Genomic DNA, 20,887 nt, shown 5'->3' with positions numbered 1-20,887 from the left:
ATATAAACAACAAAATCTATTTTCTACAATTCATGGGTTAAACTCTATTTTATTTACTCTCTATATCTCTATGCTATGGAAATACCCTTAAGTTTTTAAAAAAAAGTGGTTTGTGTCTATTTTCTACAAATTTTTACGATTTTTTAAAATCCAATTTCTTACCCATGTTTTCAAAAAATCTTATACTTTTGGTTTGCCGATTTTTTCCCCAGATGATTTTTGTTACTATGATAAAAAGCATTGCAATTGTGGATTATGATTTGATAAGCTTTCTAAAATATTGAATTAACCCTACAAAACTCCTTGCCTCAATCAAAATGAAATTCTTGGATCACTTCAAAATGACTTTTACTTTTACTATTTGTCTGTTAACTTTTGATCTCAGTTACTTCATTGACTTAGTTAATACTTAGACAACTATTTGGTGTATTTGGTGATTGCCCTCTTAAAAAGTTGACTGATTATTTGCCTATGTAATCAGTAATATGAATATAAACAACAAAAAATTATTTTCTACAATTCACCGGTTAAACTCTATATTTGATTTGCTCTTTATATCTCTATGCTATGGAAATGCCCTGAAATCATTTAATAAAATAGTTTTTTTCTCTTTTTCTACAATTTTTAGTGTGTTTTTTAAATATGATTTTTTGCCGATTTTTTCAAAAAAGCTTATACTTTTGGTTTGCCGATTTTTCCCCTAAACAATTTTTGCTACTATGGTTCATTTTACTGTCTATCTCTACTACTCTAATAAATTCCAGTAAACTGCACTTTATTCATTCATCCAACAATGGAGTATGTAATTCCATTAGCACTCTTGTTTAAATAAAACTTACATCATAATGAATGTCTGCTGACCAGGACATTGGAGCTTCAACATTACATTCTATAGCCTTGAAGTGTTAGCCTCATCAGCTCTGTTTTGTTACTTTGTGATATTGTATTCATATTCGTAAGTTACTAAGTTGTAATTCATAGTCAAGGTTCAAACTTTAAAGTTTGAAACAAAATGCATTGTAATTGGCAAAACTAATGAACAAATTCCACCTTTCATGTCTTAAGACACTTATGTTTATTTTACTTTATTTAGCATGAAATAGCAAAAAATAGCATTTTTTTTTTAAATCCGTCTAATTTTTATAATATTTCAACATTATTTAATTGATAATTCACCAAATTTCCCAAGCTTTCTCCTAATTTAAATCTGAGTACCCAAATTCCACTAATACTTCTGGATTTCCAACTCAATACCAAGTATATGTAATGCTACCATCTATTCAAGTGGAGATGTGTTTATATCAAAGCAATGCTAAAGATTAGACTTGTTACCTAATAAGAATGCTTAAGGGTCATAGCAACCAACAAATTGTGCTATCCATCCACCCCTCAGACAATGCTCTTCCCACTCTCAAGCTATCCTTCCCTCCCTCCCAAACCAGTATGTTTGTTCCCAAAACAGCCCTAGGCTGATCAGATCCAAACTATAGCCCCCTTATACAAGGTCATTAAATCAATCACACAATAACAAAAGCTTCAAAATGCAGAAACATACACAGATAATTACATCTTCAAATCAGTCTTTCATTCCTTCATAAAACTTCCAAGGCAACCTCCACAACTGATACAACTCACAGCTGCACAGAATCAACATGTACTAGGTTGTTCTGGTATATCCTTCAAAAGAATTCTGAAGCCTTACCTTCTTTCTATCTTGCTCCTATCTTTATACTAATTCAGCTAAAATCTGATCTTCCAAAAATCAGCTTTGATTACAAAAGCATCCTTGTCACTCATAAGGATGAGTTGGAAGATAAAGAGTACATAAATGATTACACCTTAGACTTATTTAGCTAAACAGAAGACTTTCACTTTAGTCCTTCAATGTGAAATGCAAAATAAACCAAATCGAACGACTTGGACTTTTCCCCACACATTCACACTAAACTTGTACAGAAGTTCCTATCTGAGCTAAAAACTCAACACAGTCAAATCCACATTTCATATCAGTTGTTTTGAATGTCACAATTAAAATCTGCAAGGAAGAGCTGATGCAGTTCATTAAGCACAATACTCGCATGACAGTAATCATGTCCTCCTCCAATGTGAATAAAAAGATGGATGCCACCTTAAGAAGGAAACAACACTCACAGTAAATTTCTCTATGGATCAAATGAAGAAACAGTTTTGTCTTGACAAGGAGTAAGCCATGATCTGCAAATTTAGAGGGCCTTTCCTAGCCTCTAGGTTCAAGAAAATTGGAATCCAGCAGGCTCTGTGAACATACTACTGATGCCAAATGGCTATTTCGTGGCAAGTATCTCCTCAAAAAGGGAAATGATCAAGCCTTTCACAGAGAACCATGGTTCATGAAAAAACAATTTTGTTCATGAAGCACCTTTGTTCACGAAGCACCTGTTCCCAGCCTTCAAAATCCCACAAAAGACTCACCTAGCAGTAGCACTATCCAAGTATATTAAACAGGCTTCCAATTCTTCCAAGTACATATTAACAAGAATTTTCTACAGAGAAAAAGGGGGCACATTAGGTTAGTGCATCACTGCCTCTAATTGATAAATTTTCCTAGAGCTGTAACTAGGCAAAGAATTGTTACAGCAATGATTTGGAAAAATCATTATTGGATTGAATTATATCCAATACAAGAAGAATAGAGCATTAGCATCCAATCAACTATGACAGCAATCATTTTCAAATGTAGATTTTGCAATTAGCATGGTCACGTGGCTAGACTCTAGCCCACTCATCCTTAACAAAAGCAGCCATCTACAACAAAGCAAGACAACGCATTTCAGAAACAATCACAAGGATGATGACAAATCACCACCTTAGCTGAAAAAAGGCACAAGCAACTCTATAATGCTGAAATAAGTCACCAGAGAGGTAAACAAAACACAGAAAAAGCCAAATTCCAACGGGCTTACACAAGGAAAGGAAATGCCCCACCATAGCCAGCCAAGAAAATGCCTTTTACAAACCACTTTGATTCCTTCACTGGAACAGAATTGAAAAGATAGAATGGATCCAAGAAAGTCGGGACTGCCATCAGTCAAAGCATTGAGGATGGTCGATAGAAAAAACCCGACATGGGCTATTTTTGTAAGGCCATAGAAAAACATGTTGGTGTGAATAAGGTATTTTATCTAACTCACTAGTAGATGCTATTCACAAGGTTAAATTAACTTAGGTCCTAGGGAATCTTTCTAGAAGGTTGTCGGTTGTCACAAGATCTTATCTTTTGGCATTTAATTATTGTTTCATAGGTAGTTTAATAATTGTGTAAGTCAGTTGTCTCATAACATTTGATTAAGACATGTCACAATCTTGTCTAATCCAGCCTATCAGCCTTGCCTTTATAAGAAAGGCATCCTATGTACAATTCCATTCATTCAAGCATCCATAATCAAGCAAGCTATTCTTGACACTATCTTGTGGAAGGTTGGTTTTGTTTTGCAAGTGATCCTAGGGTGTAGAGAGTTCACAATCAACTCCTACATGGTATCAAAGCTCCAATTCTGCAAACTCATCAAATCTAAGGGCAATTTGGGCATCAGCTTTTGTTGGGTGCATTTTGGGGCGAAAGGAACCTCATGGTTGACCCTATAAGGCCCAAAAACCCTTATTTTCATATAAGGCACTTTGATTTTGGACACCGAAAAAATTTCGACCATTTTTCGAGGGTTTGTAGGAATCTTGTAGAGCATGTTCATACTACACTGGTTCATCACTATCCTTGATAGGCATCTACAAAATTGTCAGCAATACCAAAGTGAATATTCTACAGCATATTCTTGTACTTGTACAGGTTTGGTGTAATCTTTGCATCATCTTCTACAAATTCATATTTGTCACATCATGACGACCTATCTTGTATAGTTACGATTTTTTAAAAATTATTTTTTTTCGCCTTTTAAAGTTTCTTGTCCTCAGTTCTCCTGCCAACCCTAGCCTCAAATCTGTTGCACAATGGTGAGAGTTTAAAGCTAGTGGCATGGCTTACTCACCACCTAAACGTCACCTTGTCGTCGCCTAGTGTGGCAATGATTTTTTTTAAAACTGCAAGCACTAAAAACTTTAAGTGGTGCATATTATTTATCCATAATTTGTTGTTTCATGCCTGTTTTCCCAGCAAGAAGTCAGATCGAATTTTTACGCCTCCGAACTCGTATCTTTTTGCTTTGAATTTCATTTTTTGCAATTCTTGCAACATCGAAAAGGTATTCAAGAGCTCTTCATATTTACACACTTTTTGCAGATTTTTTTCTACATATTCTGAATTTTAGTTTAAAGTTATATTTGGTACTTTGGCATATCTTGTTGTAAATTTGCTAAAAAAAGTGGAATTTTCTCTTGAAGAAAGTGTTCAATTGCTTGTATTGAGAGGAGTAATTTGTTGTTCCTCTATTGTACTTTTTGATTTTATCATGGATTTGCCAAAACTTGTACTTCTTACTTCATACAACTATCATGAATGAGAATCACATTTGGCATAGACCAAGAACCCACAAAAGCTGTAGAAAGAAGAAAATGGTTTGATAGGAGAGATGAAGCCCTTGGTACTCTAATTTTGTCCATTTTTTCAAATCTTAGGTATCAAGTTACATCTTGTACTACACCTAATGAAAGTTGGACTACCTTGGAAAGTCTCTTTGTTAAGCTAGATAAAATGAGGAGATTTAACTTGGAGAATGAAATTATATGTCTTAATCCTTCAGATTTTGATAATATTCAGGACTACTTCACCAAGCTCAGTCCTATTAGACTACAATTGTTTGAATGTGAGTTAACATAGAAGATGAATCATTGATTCTTTCTACACTTGTTAAGCTAGGCCCTGACTATTCAGTTTTTGTTTCTATATTTTATGCTACTATGGATGCTCTCGGTAATGCACACAAAATGCTTTCTCTTGATGGATTTGTCGTTCAAGTTACAAGGGAACAAACCAAGTTGGTACACATGGGCACACTGAAGTTTTCCAAATCACAAGCTCTTCTTGCAAAAGATCGAAAGGCTTCAAGTGGCAAAGCTAAGAAGCAAAACAATAAGGACTCTAAGTTTATTGAGCAAGCCAAGTAATCACCTTCACAAAGCTCCCATGATTCTACTTCCTCTTCCAAAGGGGAATCATCTAAGAAGGAAAAGTTCACATGTACATAGTGTGAAAGGCATGAAAATGATGAGCACAAGTGTTATGAAAAGAAGATTGATGAATTGACCCATCTTCAAAAGCACCACATTTTGTGGGCTTCATTAATATCCTCTTCTTCAGCATCACAATCTACACCATCTACATCTACACAATCAAGATTAGCAGGAGTTGCAAATGGGATGTACAAAATGAAAGGTAAAGAACTCTAAGCCTCTGTAAGTCTTGAATTTGGGAGATGGCTTCACGATTAGGGAGCATCTCATCATATGGCATACTCCATGGGTATGTTCTCTGCTTTTCAGCCTTGTATTTCAAAACACATTTTAATGGATAACAACATGTGTGTGTGTTGGGGGGGGGAAGGTTTCGTTGGCATGGGAGAAGACATTTTCAATGATGTACTTTGTGTTCCATCCTTACCATCTAATATCCTTTCTATCTATCAAATTGCACATAGCGGACAAGGTAAAATAGTTGAGTTCACCCCTGATTCTGTTTACATTAGGGACTTGGAGACTAGAGAGAGCATTGCTACTAGGATGGTTGATCATTCATCTAATTTGTACTTTTTTTCATTTTGCTCCTAATGATGAAAAATGTTCCATTGACTAATATTCACACTCATTCATCAAGTGTGAACCATGTTTGTGAGGAGAAGTTTGGTAATTTGAATCTCGGTGTTCAAGAGACTAGTGTTGAGCTTCCTAGTCCTCCACATCCTGCTTCTTCTAGGGTGGTCATGGCTTCCACCACTTCTATTTAGTAGGATGGTCATAGCTTTTGAGATCTTGCTTTATGGGATGAATAATTGACAAAGATTTCTAACTTGTTTGCGGAGTCTCATACGCAGATATGAGGACACACTTAAGGGGGTTTCTCTCCTCCTTGATGACAGTTTCAGCACAATTGTTATCACATATTGCATTTGGAGATTGACATTCATGAGTTTCCTCATTCACTTAATTTGTCATGTTTCTTGATTGATTTTGATCATGATTAGTTGTGGCATATTCAAGCTTGGAGACACCTAATCAGTTTTCAGAAACACAAATCTTGAGACTTCTTCCCTCATCCTTTCACTTGGATATGAAGTTCCATATCATCCGTTGCACTTGTTTCTTCCCAAGAAAGGCATGTTACTTGTAGGCATTGGATCATCTTTTTGTCTTCAAGCTTTCTTCATCAACATTGAAGCTTCTTCATTATGGGGGATATTGTCTCTCTTTTCCCTCTTAAGGGAGGGAGGTTATTGATTGTATATTTGCGATGGATGTAATCCTTAGGGGCTATCATTGAGTCCACCATTCATCATCACTTGTTTGTATCTTTTCTCTCTTTTGGAGAGGAGTTTTGTTCCATTGGGTTTTCTCCTTTATTCCATTTGTGAGAGATTGCATTGTAAATGAGTACCCAACATGGCCTTGTAGCTAGGACCCATAACAATCTTCATCTTTTGCACCATTTGCATAATAATGTGCTGCTATCTAAGTTGCACTTAAAGGGGAGTATTGGTGTGAATAAGGTATTTTACCTAACTATTTTACTAGTAGGTCCTCTTTACATGCTTAAGTTAACTTAGCTCCTATGGAATCTTTCTAGAAGGTTGTTAGTTGTCACAAGATCTTATCTTATGGCATTTAATTATTGTTTCCTAGGTCATTAAATAATTGTCAAGTTAGTTGTCTCATAGCATTGGATTAAGATAAATGTCACAATCTTGTCTAATCCAACCTATCAACCTTGCCTTCATAAGCAAGGCATCCTGTTTACATTTCCATTCATTCAAGCATCCATAATCAAGCAAGCTGTTCTTTCCATTTTTTTCCTGTGGAAGGTTGTTCTTGTTTTGCATGTGATCTTGGAGTGTGTGGAGTTCACAATCAACTCCTACACAAGGGGGCAATCAAGTCTAGGCTACAAAATCACGAGTATCTGCTTTGAGATAGGATTGACATGTGCTTGCTAGCTTCATGACATTGGATACTATCTAAATCCAACATTCTATTATAGTGACTCCTCAAAGAAGATGAAGGGCAACAAAGGGCCTCTTCAAGTGCATCAAGAGAGATTTTTCACTGAGGCATTGAAACAATGTGAAGCTATATCAAAGAAGTCCATGTACTAATAGGTAAAGGATTATTTTTAAATGTATGTGGAGTATGTTGGGTGTTTTGCCATTGATATCATCTGCCGTGTCTGGTAGTATCTTTCCTGTCACAAAGATTAGAATTCAGATTTGATTAGTGCCTATTACTTGCATTGATTGTATTGATTTATTACCAAAGACAAAGCACATTGAATTGCAGAAATTCACACAGTTTTATGTTACCTTGATTGATAGATTATCTCAGTTTGAATTCTGCCTTATTCTGTGTTGGTGTTTAAGAGTTTCACATCAGATTCTGATTCTTCAGTGCACGTCTTTGGAAAACATGCATGTGGTTCAATGTTTGTATTTAAAATACAAAAGTTGGTTATAATATGGTTGGAGTCAGTTAAGCACAAATTCATTTATTTCAAAATATTCTTCATCGAACTTCTTTAGTCCTTTGACAAAAGGTAGTTTCAAATGGATTGTTTGATTAACAGTACTTTGTAAAAATTTTGGTTAAGAAGTTAGTTGTTCGGTTGAGGGTAGTTGGACTTCAGTTACAACTACATGAACTTCCACAAGTTCTATTTAATCTTTTGAAGATCGGTGAGAGTTAGGGTGAGATGATGGATGAGTGTGTCAATGAATGAGTTTGATATTAAATAAAAAGGAGATATCAATTATATAAGGATAATTGAAGTCCAAATTATATCTTTTAAATGAGGTTGGATGTATTGTAGCCTTGATACTTTATGAAGACCATAACCAAAACAATACAATAGAAACATTGTGCAACTTGTGCTGGAATTAGTGCATCATGAACTCAGATTAAGATCTCAGGTGATATAGAAGCATATTCTTTGTTTCAGATCTGTATGTTTATTACTTATTCCAGAATAATGATACTTTCAGATTGAACAGGTTGATTGAATTCTGGAAAAGATTTATTACAAATTGGTGTTCTGAGAATCATTTGCAGGTTACAGATTGGTTTTCTGAGAATCATTTGTAGGTTACAGATTGGTATTCTGAGAATCATTTGCAGATTTTACACTGTTTTTTAATTATATGCGGATTGCAGAGATGCTAAGATATTTGATGTTGGATATTTTTATTTAACAGTGAAATTTATCTTTGTTCTAAATACATCAGATAGTTGCCTTACATAGTCAAAGTAAATATATCTGATTTTTGTTATACAACTGGAAAATTTCTGAGGATTGATACTTAAATTTGGGTTGGCATATTCCATCATCACCTCTGTATAGCTAGTTAGTTTGTGCTTGTTATTGTTAACTTTAGTCTTTTAGATTAATACAATACTCAGAAAATAGAAATTTATCTTAATTTCCAGATTAATATTAATTGCTGTTAGTGTTAGGAATTTCCAGAATTAAGCAAAAGTAGAGAAATGAACAGAATGAACACACAACACACAAGTACCCTGGGAAAACCTCCTAGGAGGAAAAACCCAGCAAGAAAGATCCTCAGATCTGATTATGATTTAAACACAATGTTCTGATTACAACACTTATCTCTGATTGCTGTCCAAACAGCAAGTTGCCAAGGTGATGTAGAATGATGCCCTAGCTGTAGATGACCAAGACACCAATCAGCAGAAGATAACTTCAACAGGCTGAAGCAGCATATAACCAAATGTTTGTTGCAGTTCACCAAGGAGCAGATTCACCAAGTGTAGGAGAGCAGATTGCATTTAGGAGCAGAGCAGATTATATTTTTCTGATTGTATGCCTTTGAATGAATGACTTGCATCATATATATATCTTCTTCTTGGCGGTAGACCTCTAGGTCGGCTAGCATTAACATTTAATTTATTAATTGCTTTTTCCTTTAACACTTTTCATGAGGCGTGACTTATAGGGTCGGCCCTATTGGGGGATGGCGTGTGGGAAAGGGCCCGGCTCTATTTGGAGGGTGGCGTGAGAGAAAGGGCCCAGCCCTATTGGAGGGTGGCGTGAGAAAGGGCCCAGCCCTTAAGGGCGGATTCCAATGTTGCCTTAGGCAATTGGAATCCGCTCTTCACCCTAATTAAAAAATAACAGTTATTGTTGTTAGTATTTACTACTATTTAGTATTGTTTTTAGCATATTTGTTACTGAGTAGTTTTTATATTTGTTTCACGTGAGTTGTGTTTGTTACACGGGTATACTCTTCTTCATTGTATAAATATACCTCATAATGCAAAGTAAAGCATCCGATTGCTCCGCAATTTCTGATATGGTATCAGAGCGATGAAAAAAGTCTTGTGCCTGTGCGTTGAAGACTCTGAGATGGAGATACTGAGCCTCTTCTGTCAATGATTTTGTCGTTCTGAGACAGGTATATTCACGAGAGCTTGTCTGGAGTACGTCGTTATGCAGCCGCTATGACACTCATTTGAGTGGCTTTAGTCTTTGAAGCTCAGTCTCGGCTTTTCTGATCACTGCTCTTTGCACATCCGAGGCAGTCCCTTGATCACGATATCCCAATAGAAGCTTAATTAGTCTATATTATTTTGTTTTAATTATTTTAGAGCCAAAGAAGCTTCTGCTGTTGCTGTGTATCTATTGGCGGTATTTCTACAAGGTTTCTGAAGGTCAAATGCACTACATTAACAGCACTGTTTGAGAGCAATCATATGCAGTTTAATATTGATTCGTGGTAATACCGATTCTATTCATTGCTCCCGCAGAATTTGACTTTTGGAGAAGCTTCAAGCAGCAGCAGCATCATCATACTGGAAGAATGAAAGAGGCCAGAGTTTTCCTTGCACGATGCAGTCTCATTGAAGTTCTGTGAGAATAGAAAGTGATAGCTGCATTTAACAGTCAAAAACCCATCGTTGATATTTGCTTCGTGATGTTTTCAATAACCTGTCAAGTCCCCACTGTGATAGTAGTCTCTGTCATCTAAGCGTTTATGAGGATACCGATGATGCCCGTGCTTGCCAATTCATGTCTCAGCAGTCTGCATTCTATCGGCCAATGCAGAATTGGATTGTCTTTTGTGATTGGTGTTGTAGTGGCTCAAGGACTCTTTCAGCGCACCATTGGTTGGCATTTCACCGTTTTTGGGTTTCTTCTTTGAATTGAGAGTTAGCAGAGGTGTGCTCTTTGGTGTTAAATTCTTATGTTTATATGGTGTTCGTTTCTTATCTCAAGGTTGTAATAGTAACTTGTAAACAAATGGAGCTTGAATCTTTATGGGAAAAACAACCTTAGATGTTTTTAATAAAAGAACACAAGAACCAAAAGAAACCAAAAAAAAGTAAATAAATAAAATTTGTATGTCTATGGTTTAAACAAAGTTGTGTGATTTTGAATTCTTCAAAGGGGCTGTTATTTTTCTTCCTTCTAGAAAAAATGGCAGGAAGTTCTCCGCAATTTCTTCTTCCAGATTCTCAATTGCTCCGTGGGAATAATTATTCCACTTCGAAGACCAAACTAAAACCTCAGCTTGAGTTTGAGGAAGTTTGGGATGTGGTGAGCAGTGCCACATCACGCCACAAAACAAATGCTGATGAGCAGAAAAAATTTGATCAAGCCGACAGAATGGCCAAATTGATCATCCTATTCAGTGTGTCTGATGATGTCCAGCCCTTCATCCATGATTCATCCACAGCCAAAGATGCATAGGATAAGCTCAACACGGTGTATGAGGCAAAGAATCAGAATCAGATCCTGAATTTATAGAGTCAGCTACATAGCCTGAAGATGAAGCATGCAGAACAATTAGAATCCTTTCTCAAAAGGATTGCAGAATTGAGAGCTTCCTTACAAGCGTTGGGAGAAAAGACTGAAGATGCATTTTTGGTGCCTATTGTTCTGCGGGCTTTGCCTCCCAGATATAAAGTCTTTGTGACAACTTTGAATGTCATTGAGACAACACCCACTCGTCATAAAGGAAAGAAGCCTATGCAGCAATTCAGTAAACCTCCCAAATCTGGAAATTCCTCCAAACCTCAAAAGAAGTGTCCAATCTGTGATAGAGTTGGGCACGATGTGAAAAATTGTTGGTACAACTCCTTCAACAAAGGATCTTCCAATAAACCACATCCAAAGAAGCTATTTCAAGGTGGCAAACAACAATGGGAGCAGAAGAACAAACAGAAGCAACAAAGCAATGCTGCTGAAGCAAATGATTCTCTAGACGAGGAATACGTGCTATCAGCTCACACTTCAGAAGATGGTTCACAATCCACCTCTATATGGTATGTGGATCCAGGTGCTACAAAGCACATGACTGGACAAAAGGAGCGGTTTCACAAATTGAAACCCCATCACGGTACGGTAACTCTTGGAGATGATGCCACTCATGCCATCAAAGGTATTGGTGACATCTCTTTGAAGTTTGGAATACATAAGTGCAGGGTTACTAATGTCTTGTATGTGCCAGGACTTACCAAAAATCTTCTTTCTGTTACTCAGTTTCTTGATCATAACCTTAGGATTGAATTTGATTCAACTAAGGATAAAAAGGTTTGTCTTATCATGGATAAGTCTAAAAATGATAAGGTTGTTGCTAGTGCTACTGAGGTTGGTAGAATGTTTAGGCTTGATACAATTGTTCATGATCAAGCCTTAGCGACTAAGGATAATGATCTTTCCATACTTTGGCTTTGTAGATTCGGTCATTTGAGCACTAGTTACTTGCTCAAACTTTGTAAAAACAACATGGTCAAAGGGCTTCCATCACTTGAAAAGTCTGATACAGTTTGTTCTAGTTGTCTTGCTAGAAAACAACATAGAGCACCATTCTATCCTAGTGAGCATCGTGCAAGCCAACCTTTGCAGCTGGTGCATACCGATCTGTGTCGTCCCATGCCACCTAGTCATAATGGCTACAAGTACTTTCAGCTTTTTGTTGATGATCACACAAGGAAAATGTCGGTTTATTGTTTGCAGCATAAAGATGAGGCATTTTCCTACTTCAAAGAGTTTCGTACTATTGTGGAGAAAGATACCAATCATCATATTCGTGTCCTCCGCTCAGATCGAGGGGGGGAGTACACCAGCACAAAATTCTCCACGTATCTGAAGGAAAATGGCATTCAACGTCAACTAACTGCAGCATACACACCCCAGCAAAATGGTGTTGCAAAATAGAGAAATCGCATCATCATGGAGATGGTCCGCAGTATGTTAAAAGATTCACAACTAGAGTGTGCATATTGGGCTGAAGCTGTACACACTGCAGTTTATCTTCTGAGTCGTGCTCCAACCAAAGCCCTTGATGGCATCACTCCAGAAGAAGCATGGACAAGGGTGAAGCCTTCTATCTCACATCTTCGTGTTTTTGGATGCACTGCCTATATGCACATTCCTAAACAAAAAAGAAAGAAGCTTGATAAAAAATCCATGAAATGTATACTTCTTGGCTATAGTAGTGAGTCTAAGGCATATAGCCTTATGGATCCTAATACAAAGAAGATATATATTAGTAGGGATGTAATCTTTGATGAGAAGAATGATGTAAGTTCTGCTCCTACATCTTCACCTACTGAAGATAGAGCTCCTATATTCAATATGGACGGTAAAAATGATGGAATGTTAATAGTCAATCACCACCCATCAATGTTGCAAAACCATTGCCAAAATGGTATACTAGTACCATTCGAGATGCAAAGCTAGATGGAGTTCCAGACACTTCTACTTCAAGTCCGAGGACTCGCAACATGACTCACAATGAGGTAAACTTTGCACTAATGACTTTAGTTGTTGAAAATTTTGAGCCATCTACTGTTCACGAAGCACTAGAGTCAAAGCCTTGGAAAGAGGCAATGGATGTGGAGTATCAATCTCTGATGAAAAACAACACTTGGGAGCTTGTTGATCTACCACTTGGTAAGAAAGCAATTGGCTGTAAATGGATTTTTAAAACTAAGTACAAAGCAGATGGTAGTATAGATAAACATAAGGCTAGACTTGTAGCCAAGGGCTATGCCCAAAAAGAAGGTATAGACTATGAGAAAACATTCGCTCCCACTGCAAAGATAAAAACCATTAGAATGATTTTTGCTTTAGCTGCCCAATTTGGATGGAAATTGTACCAAATGGATGTAAAAAGTGCCTTTCTTAATGGAGACCTTAAGGAAGAGGTCTATATGACCCAACCTGAGGGATATGTTGAACCTGGTAAAAAAGAAAAGGTGTGCAAACTTGTAAAATCCCCATATGGTCTCAAACAAGCTCCTAGAGCCTGGTATATCAAAATTGATGAGCATTTGCTAAAACATGGTTTCACTAGGCATCCATATGATCCAAACCTCTACCTCAAGGATCAAGGGGGGGGATATTGTGATCATTAATGTATATGTTGATGACTTGGTTATCACAGGCAGCTCAGAAGAAATGGTTGAAACAACCAAGAACGATCTCAAGAAGGCTTTTGATATGACGGATCTTGGGTTTCTGCACTACTATCTTGGCCTAGAAGTATGGCAAACACATCACCATATCTTTGTGTCACAAAGAAAATATGCCAAGACCCTACTTGAGAAATTCAGAATGATGGATTCCAAACCCATTTCTACACCTATGGAATCAGGTTTGCAACTATCCACATCTGATACATCTTCTCAGGTGAATGCAACTCTCTATCGTCAGATGATTGGAGGTTTGATTTACCTGACTTATACTAGACCAGACATTAGTTTTTTTGTTAATTATCTATCCAAATTCATGCAAGAACCAAAAACATCTCATTGGAATGCAACAAAAAGGGTCTTAAGGTATATACATGGTACAATGGATCATGGTTTGGAATATAAAAAGAATGATCGATTCTTCTTGATAGGGTACACAAATGTAGACTATGCAGGTTCAATTGATGATAGGAAATCCACATCTAGATTTGTTTTCTTCTTGGATTCAAGACCTATTTCTTGGGGAAGTAAGAAGCACCGCAATTGCTCGTTCTTCAACAGAGGCAAAATATCGTGCAGCAAGTGCAGCAGTTTGTGAAGCAGTTTGGTTACATCGCATATTAGAAGGATCGGGGGTACATCAGCCTACTATCCTCTACTGTGACAATCAGGGTGTTCTCAAGCTTGTTCGTAATCCAATATTTCATGAACAGACCAAGCATATTGAAGTTGATTGTCACTTCATACGAGAACATGTTCAACAAAACAACATTCAACTCCAATTCTATTCTACACAAGAACAACGTGCTGGTGCTGATATCTTCACCAAGCCTCTTGCATGTGTGAAGTTTGAAAGTTTTCAGGATTCTCTTATTAGTACTTTAAAGCAATGATGTAATATGGAGGGAATGTTGGCATATTAAATCATCACCTCAGCATAGCTAGTTAGTTTGTGCTTGTTATTGTTTGTTAGTATTTAGTATTGTTTTTAGCATATTTGTTACTGAGTAGTTTTTGTATTTGTTTCCTGTTAGTTGTGTTTGTTACACGAATATACTCTTCTTCATTGTATAAATATACCCCATGATACAAAGTAAAGCATCCGATTGCTCTGCAATTTCTGATAAATACACAAATCTTTTTGTAAAGTTGGAGTGTTGGTCAGGTTCTTATTTGGAATTGATATTTGAGTTGATGCTCAAGCGTTGGTGCTCTTATAGGATTTTTGATTGGGTTGGTGCCCAAAGAATTGTAATCATTTCAATTGTGAGGCCGAATTAGGACAGTAGATCCTAGCGGCATTTCTCACCGTGGTTTTTCCACATTGGGTTTCCATGTAAAATCTTGTGTTAGTGTTGATGCACCTTTCTCAGTTTCAGTTGTTGCATCTTTTATGTCTTTCAGTTTTCAAATTAAAGCTTGGCAAAAGTTTAAAGTTGTTAAGAAAGATTAAAATTTACGTACTACTGATTCACCCCCCTCTCTCTGTAGTACTTCTGTGTTCTACAGAGTAGACTCAAGAAAAACCTTAACAAACAAGCATTAAATTCTAAATTAATTATTTGAAATCATCTCGTCTTTATTATTTGACAGTTTGAAATACATAATGAATGGAATATTATTAAATTTTGATTTTTGTCAAAACAACAGCAGAATTTTCTTGGCAAAAAAGCCAAATCACTACAATAGATGGTGATACACATTTTCAGTCATCTTTGTAGTTCTTCCACTTGTGATAATTCTCAGAATGCATTTGAAAACACACAAATTTCACATCGAAATTGACAGAATTAATGAACAAATTTGATCATTCATGTCTTAGATTCTTACATTTGTTTTACTTTCTATTTCTGCATGCTTTATTTGCCATGAAATAGAAAAATCAGTATCTTAACATTTTCCCTTGTTTTTATGAATATTTCATCATTATTTAGTTTGTTAATTGTATCCTAAGTTTTTCCTAGTTTAATCCAAGTAATCAAATCTCATTTTTACTTTTGGTTTTTTCCTAAGTTACCAATTACACAACAGGTACCAAAACCCAATAAACGGTACGGCAATTTTTTTCTCTTGGGTACAGGAACAGGAATATATATATAATCAAAATTATAAATTCTAGAATAATGATACTCATAGTTACCAATATTTAAATAATATATATTATAGTACATTATATTAATATTTATAAATAGAATACATATTCTATAGTATATATACATTTAATAGTTAATTCAGAATATTATAAATAGAAGATATAATATATAGTATATTATATTATTATATTAACTAGACAATGTGAGGAATACCCGCGATGACCCACTATTGACGACCAGTCAAATAGAGGGGCACAAGTCGGTCCATATTGTGATGTCAACATCATTGGAACTGCTAGAAAATGCAAAGCTTTGGGACGTGTAGGAGACAAGATTTTAGAGACAAGAAGTCAGAGATGGACCCTGAGCAAACCTAGGGTAGTCCTAAACCCAAACATGAACCCATCCCATATTTTTCCATATGTGGACCTAAACAGACAAACCCTGTAACTTGAGCTGTTTTCAAGTCAATACCAAGCACATATGATGCTACTAATCATACAAGTTAAATTGTGTTTATCAAAACAATGCTGAAGATTACCTTATTACAAGTTAAACATGTTGGAACAATCTTATGGAGTTATATTTTATGCCCCCATCTACCCCACACTTCGTACCTTCACTACCATCATGCTAGGCCTTAGCACCCTCCCTTGAAAAGCAACATGTTTGTTCCCAAAACAGACCCACCTAACAGGATCCAAAGAATAGCTCCCCCATATAAGGCCAATGTCCTCTCAAAGATACTCATCTTCTTGAATCAAATCTATATTTCAGATTTGTTATTTCGAATGAAACAAATGAGATTTGCCAAAAAGACCTAATGTAGTTCATTCAGCACAATGTCCAAATGATTGCTATCACTCTCTCCTTCCTTGTGAAGAAAAAATAATGTACGCTACCTTAGGATGGAAATGACACTTAAGATAAAATTTGCCATGGATAAAAGAGAGAACCAACTTCAGCTTCTCAAGGAGAAAACCATGATCTACAAATTCATGAGGGCCTTTCCTAGTTCCAAAATTTGGACTCTGGGGTCAAGGGAATTGGAAACCAGCAACATCTGTGAATACTAATGCTGCCAAAGGGTTATTTCATTGTCATTTTCTTTCCCAGAAAGAAAAAGATCAAGCCTTTCATGGAAAACCATGGTTCATGAAAAAATTGTGTTTGTCCATGAACCATCGGTTCCAAGCCTTCAATCCCACAGAAGATTCATCTAGCACTTTCAAGTAGAGCAGGCTCCCACTTCTTCCAAGAAAATAATACTAAGAATCTTAAAGGAAGCAACAATGGGTGAGGGCATTACTGCCTCTTAATCAATAAAGTGCCCTAAAGTTAGAACTAGGCAAGGATTTGAGTCAACATTGATTTGGGAAAACCACTGCTGGATTGAATTAGATTCGATATGGAAGAAATAGAGTAGGAGCAGCCAGTCATCTATGAGTAATCGCCTACTGATGTTGACTTTGTCATTAACATGGCCACTTGACCAGAATCTAACCCATTCATCCTTCAAACAGAAGTTATCTACAACAAACCAAAGTAAATAATTTCAGGAAAAGCCACAGAAGGATACAAATCATCGCCTTAGCTGAAACGAGGTACAAGATGCCTTATAATGCTGCATCAATACAGCATAGAGCTGAAGAAAACAAGAAAAAAGACAAATTATAAATGGCATATAAAAGGAAAGCAAAGGAAGCACCATAGCCAGCCAAGTACACTCATTTCACAAACCCTTTTTAGAGTCCTTGGCTGAAACAGAAATTGAACAGATGGAAGGGATCCAGGAAATTCAGAACTGCATCTCCCCTGATTTGGAAAATCAGCTGAAATACAATCAGCCTCCTACACAGGACACAACATAAGGCCAACAAAAGAAAAGCGCTAAGGAACCAATTCAATTCACCTCCATAGCTGATAGTTCCATATTCACGTCACAAGGTAAGAACTAAGAGCAAAATAGCTAATCAAAGCTTATAAAAAATCTAATCCCAATAATTTCTCAGATCACCTAAATATGAAGAATAGAAAACACTTAGTAGATCCAATTGAGTCGATGAATATCATACTATTTAATAAGCCACTTGCCATGAAGGCTACTTTGAGGTTAAGACAAAGCCCCTGCAACATCATGGAGTACTATAAAATTATAAATAGAGGTAAATTTATAATCACCCATTAAAAAGAGATAATAGCTGCTTCTTAGAACATTATATACCAAGGACAACTAAACATATCAATAAAGGCATGGCGCTCCTCAGCCAACCCCCAACAAGCAGATAAGAAAGGGACAGAAAAAACTCAGCCTGAGAGAACAGCTGATATGGAATGCAAATGCTCTCCATACTGACCTACATGATCCAAATTGATAAAATGCAAGCAAATGGCTACATATATATTGCCGATTACTACCATTCTTTAAACAACACCAACACTATTTGGAAAGCAGAGGAGATGAGGCAATATTATATCTGTATTTACAAGTATACCTCCTTTCTAATCAAGCAATCAAGGTGATTTAGTACGGCATCGTAGCCATTCAGGATACCAGGTTTAAACTTTCATTCAGCACTGTTTCAAAACTTCTTGAATCGGACTAACAAAGGCGGAAAAATATTGGGTTTTCCAAGGCGGAGACCAGGTTTTTAAATCATTGGGAGACATGATAAAGCTATGAAATTGGATAAAATTCCAAGAACAACTTGCCGGGAATGGTGTACCCGAGGGAAAAAGACAGGTGCAAGTCCCAGGTAAAATTGATTGAAAAGAAACGTACGATTGTGTGACATTTAAGTCACGAGAAAAATTCACCAATTAGAAAAACAAAGGAAATTTTATCAATGAAAAAATCATTGATAAAGTTTTGAAATTGGTTAAACTTGCAAGTACTAACTGGGTGTGCCTGCCGGCATACTTACCTGAGAAGGCCAGGTGCAAGCTCAGGATGAATTTGACGAAAATGATACGCCGATAGCGACATCTATGTTAAACTCGCCACACAAGAAAATTCGCCAGTTCAGGAAAACAAAGTAAATTTTATCCATTCAGAAAAATATTTATTAAGCGTATCCATTAGGACTGCCAAAACTTGAAGCCTTTTCAAAAGACTAGCGGCGTGATCAAACAAAACTATTTGAAAAGACAAATTCAATTTCTACCGCGAAAAACTCAAAGATTCCCTGATAATATTCGAAGAAAACCTACCGTCGCTAAAATTGACACTGGAAATAAAACTTCAAACCCTGATCAGCTGAAAAAGGGTTGTATAAGAGGGTTGAAATCCAAAAAACATACCTCAATAAAGACAGGACGTAATTCTCTAAGCGTGGTACGGATTTTAGCATATTTGGAGTCGTAGAAGTAAACACTCTCTGGAGTGCCAGTTTTCCGCCTCTTACGCGCTGTTGCTGATGCTGCAATTGGGCTTGCGCTTGCACCTCCCCCCGCTGGTGGCGTCACCGCCTTCGTCGGCTTGGGTGTCAAATTATTGAGCGGATTTGGATTAGCTTCCTCCATTTCTCTTTTCTTTTTACCTTCCTCAACAAATTGTTTAGTCCCACCCTGGGCTTAATGCAAAGCCAAATGTTTGGCCCATTAGAATATTTATAGTCCAAGTTAAGCATGGGAAAATCAAGTTAAACCCTCATTTTCCATACTTGATGGAAAAGTGCTAGTGATGACCAGGGGACCCACTTCATCTCTGCAACTCACATGCCTAAGAGTAATTAGGTGGACAGTTTTGAGGATTACATTTCATTAATCCCAACCAAGGTTTAGTTATGAAGACATGGGGTTCACACCTATTGTGACCATGAAGAATGATGAATACACTTACTTCAAAAAGAACCTACCACTACTCTTATAGGTAACAAAGGGCTTATATTTAAACCTGAAAGTATATGACCTTAACTTCATTAAAGAAATTTTAAAAAAAATTGTAAGTTTGAATTTTGTGTGTAGGTATGTATATTTTATAATTAAGTATGGTTAGATGTATGTTATAGGTAGGGTATGTATATTTTATATTTAAGTATGGTTAGATATACGTCACTGAAGTGTAGATAAGTGTTGTTTACATGGTAGAAGCATGGATTATATATAATAAAAGTTATTTATAAATCAACCAATTTCATAGATTATAGAAGAACATTTTCTTTCTTTTTCTTTGTTAAGTAGTAAAATGATCTCATGTAGATCTTATGAAAATTTTATATCTTTACATCTATAGACAATGATTTATAATTAAAAATACATTTAATTAATTGTTATTATATTGAGAAGATTCAGTCTACTCATTAAATATTTGAAGAAAATAATTTAAAGAAAATGTGAAAATTGTACTCTATGAAAGAAGTCATAAATAAATTTAATTGTAAACACTTAAAAAATTTATATGATATTGAACCAACCTAACACAAAATTATAAATAATTATAAGAATAATTATATAGCATTGTTTATTGTATATATATTTAACTAAGCAAATATCACCTCATTTTTATAATTATAGAAAATATCATCCTATTTTTAAAATGATACTTGATGCAGGAGCATCCCTGGTCTATGAGCAATCTTGCTTCAACCAAAAAATATTTCCTTTCAGTTTAGTTTTTGTTCAGTTCAGTGTGCAGTTTTTTGTGTTCCTATCGGTAGTTGCTTGTTTTTCATTGCAGATCCTATTTTCGGTTTTTAGGCTAGTTCATGTGCTTAATTTCATATTTTCAGTCCATTTGGATTCTTTTTCGGCTAGTTACCACTCCCAGTTGATTGTTTATGGGTTCTGGGACAGTTCTTGTGCTTACCGGTTGGTCTTCCTTCATTTCCGGAGTGATTTCTTAGCGTGTGGATCTATTTGGGGTCTTGTTTGATGTTCTTTGGCATGTGGTCGACCTTCCTGTTGATCTGCACTTCTTGGTTGTTATTTTCTAGAAGAATTTATTTCATTCTTAAGGTTGACTTAGTTACACGTTTCATTTTCTTGCATTGGTAAATGTTATCTTTTATGGTCGACTCGGATATGTTCCAGAGGGTATATATAGGGTATTATGTAATCATTTGTAGGACAGAGCAAGTAGAACTCAGAATAAGGATTAAGATTCCTGATTAGTGATCTGGTTGATTTTGAGAGTCCCGGATGGATTGTATCTGGCAGCTTGTAGCCTC

At 36.2% G+C, this 20,887-nt stretch overlaps 1 protein-coding gene across 3 annotated transcripts in view; it reads right to left on the bottom strand.

Annotated features, from left to right (window-relative positions):
- Window positions 1–19,328, bottom strand: part of LOC131078452 (uncharacterized) — a 73,894-nt gene extending 54,566 nt beyond the window's left edge. Inside the window, exon 1 of one of the 3 annotated variants that reach the window (XR_009113787.2) lies at window positions 19,020–19,328. Coding sequence is in view for 2 of the 3 variants with exons in the window: in XM_058016160.2 (XP_057872143.1) it covers window positions 19,020–19,241 (222 nt within the window). In the remaining variant the exon portion in view is untranslated. The remainder of the gene's footprint in view (window positions 1–19,019) is intronic. The other 2 variants (XM_058016160.2, XM_058016159.2) reach the window with 2 other exon arrangements.
- Between the last annotated feature and the right edge of the window lie 1,559 nt (window positions 19,329–20,887).

Source organism: Cryptomeria japonica, chromosome 8 (assembly GCF_030272615.1).
Source record: "Cryptomeria japonica chromosome 8, Sugi_1.0, whole genome shotgun sequence".
NCBI classification, from domain to species: Eukaryota; Viridiplantae; Streptophyta; class Pinopsida; order Cupressales; family Cupressaceae; genus Cryptomeria; species Cryptomeria japonica.
The sequence above is the reverse complement of the archived record's forward strand: the minus strand, read 5'-3'. Positions and strand labels throughout refer to the sequence as shown.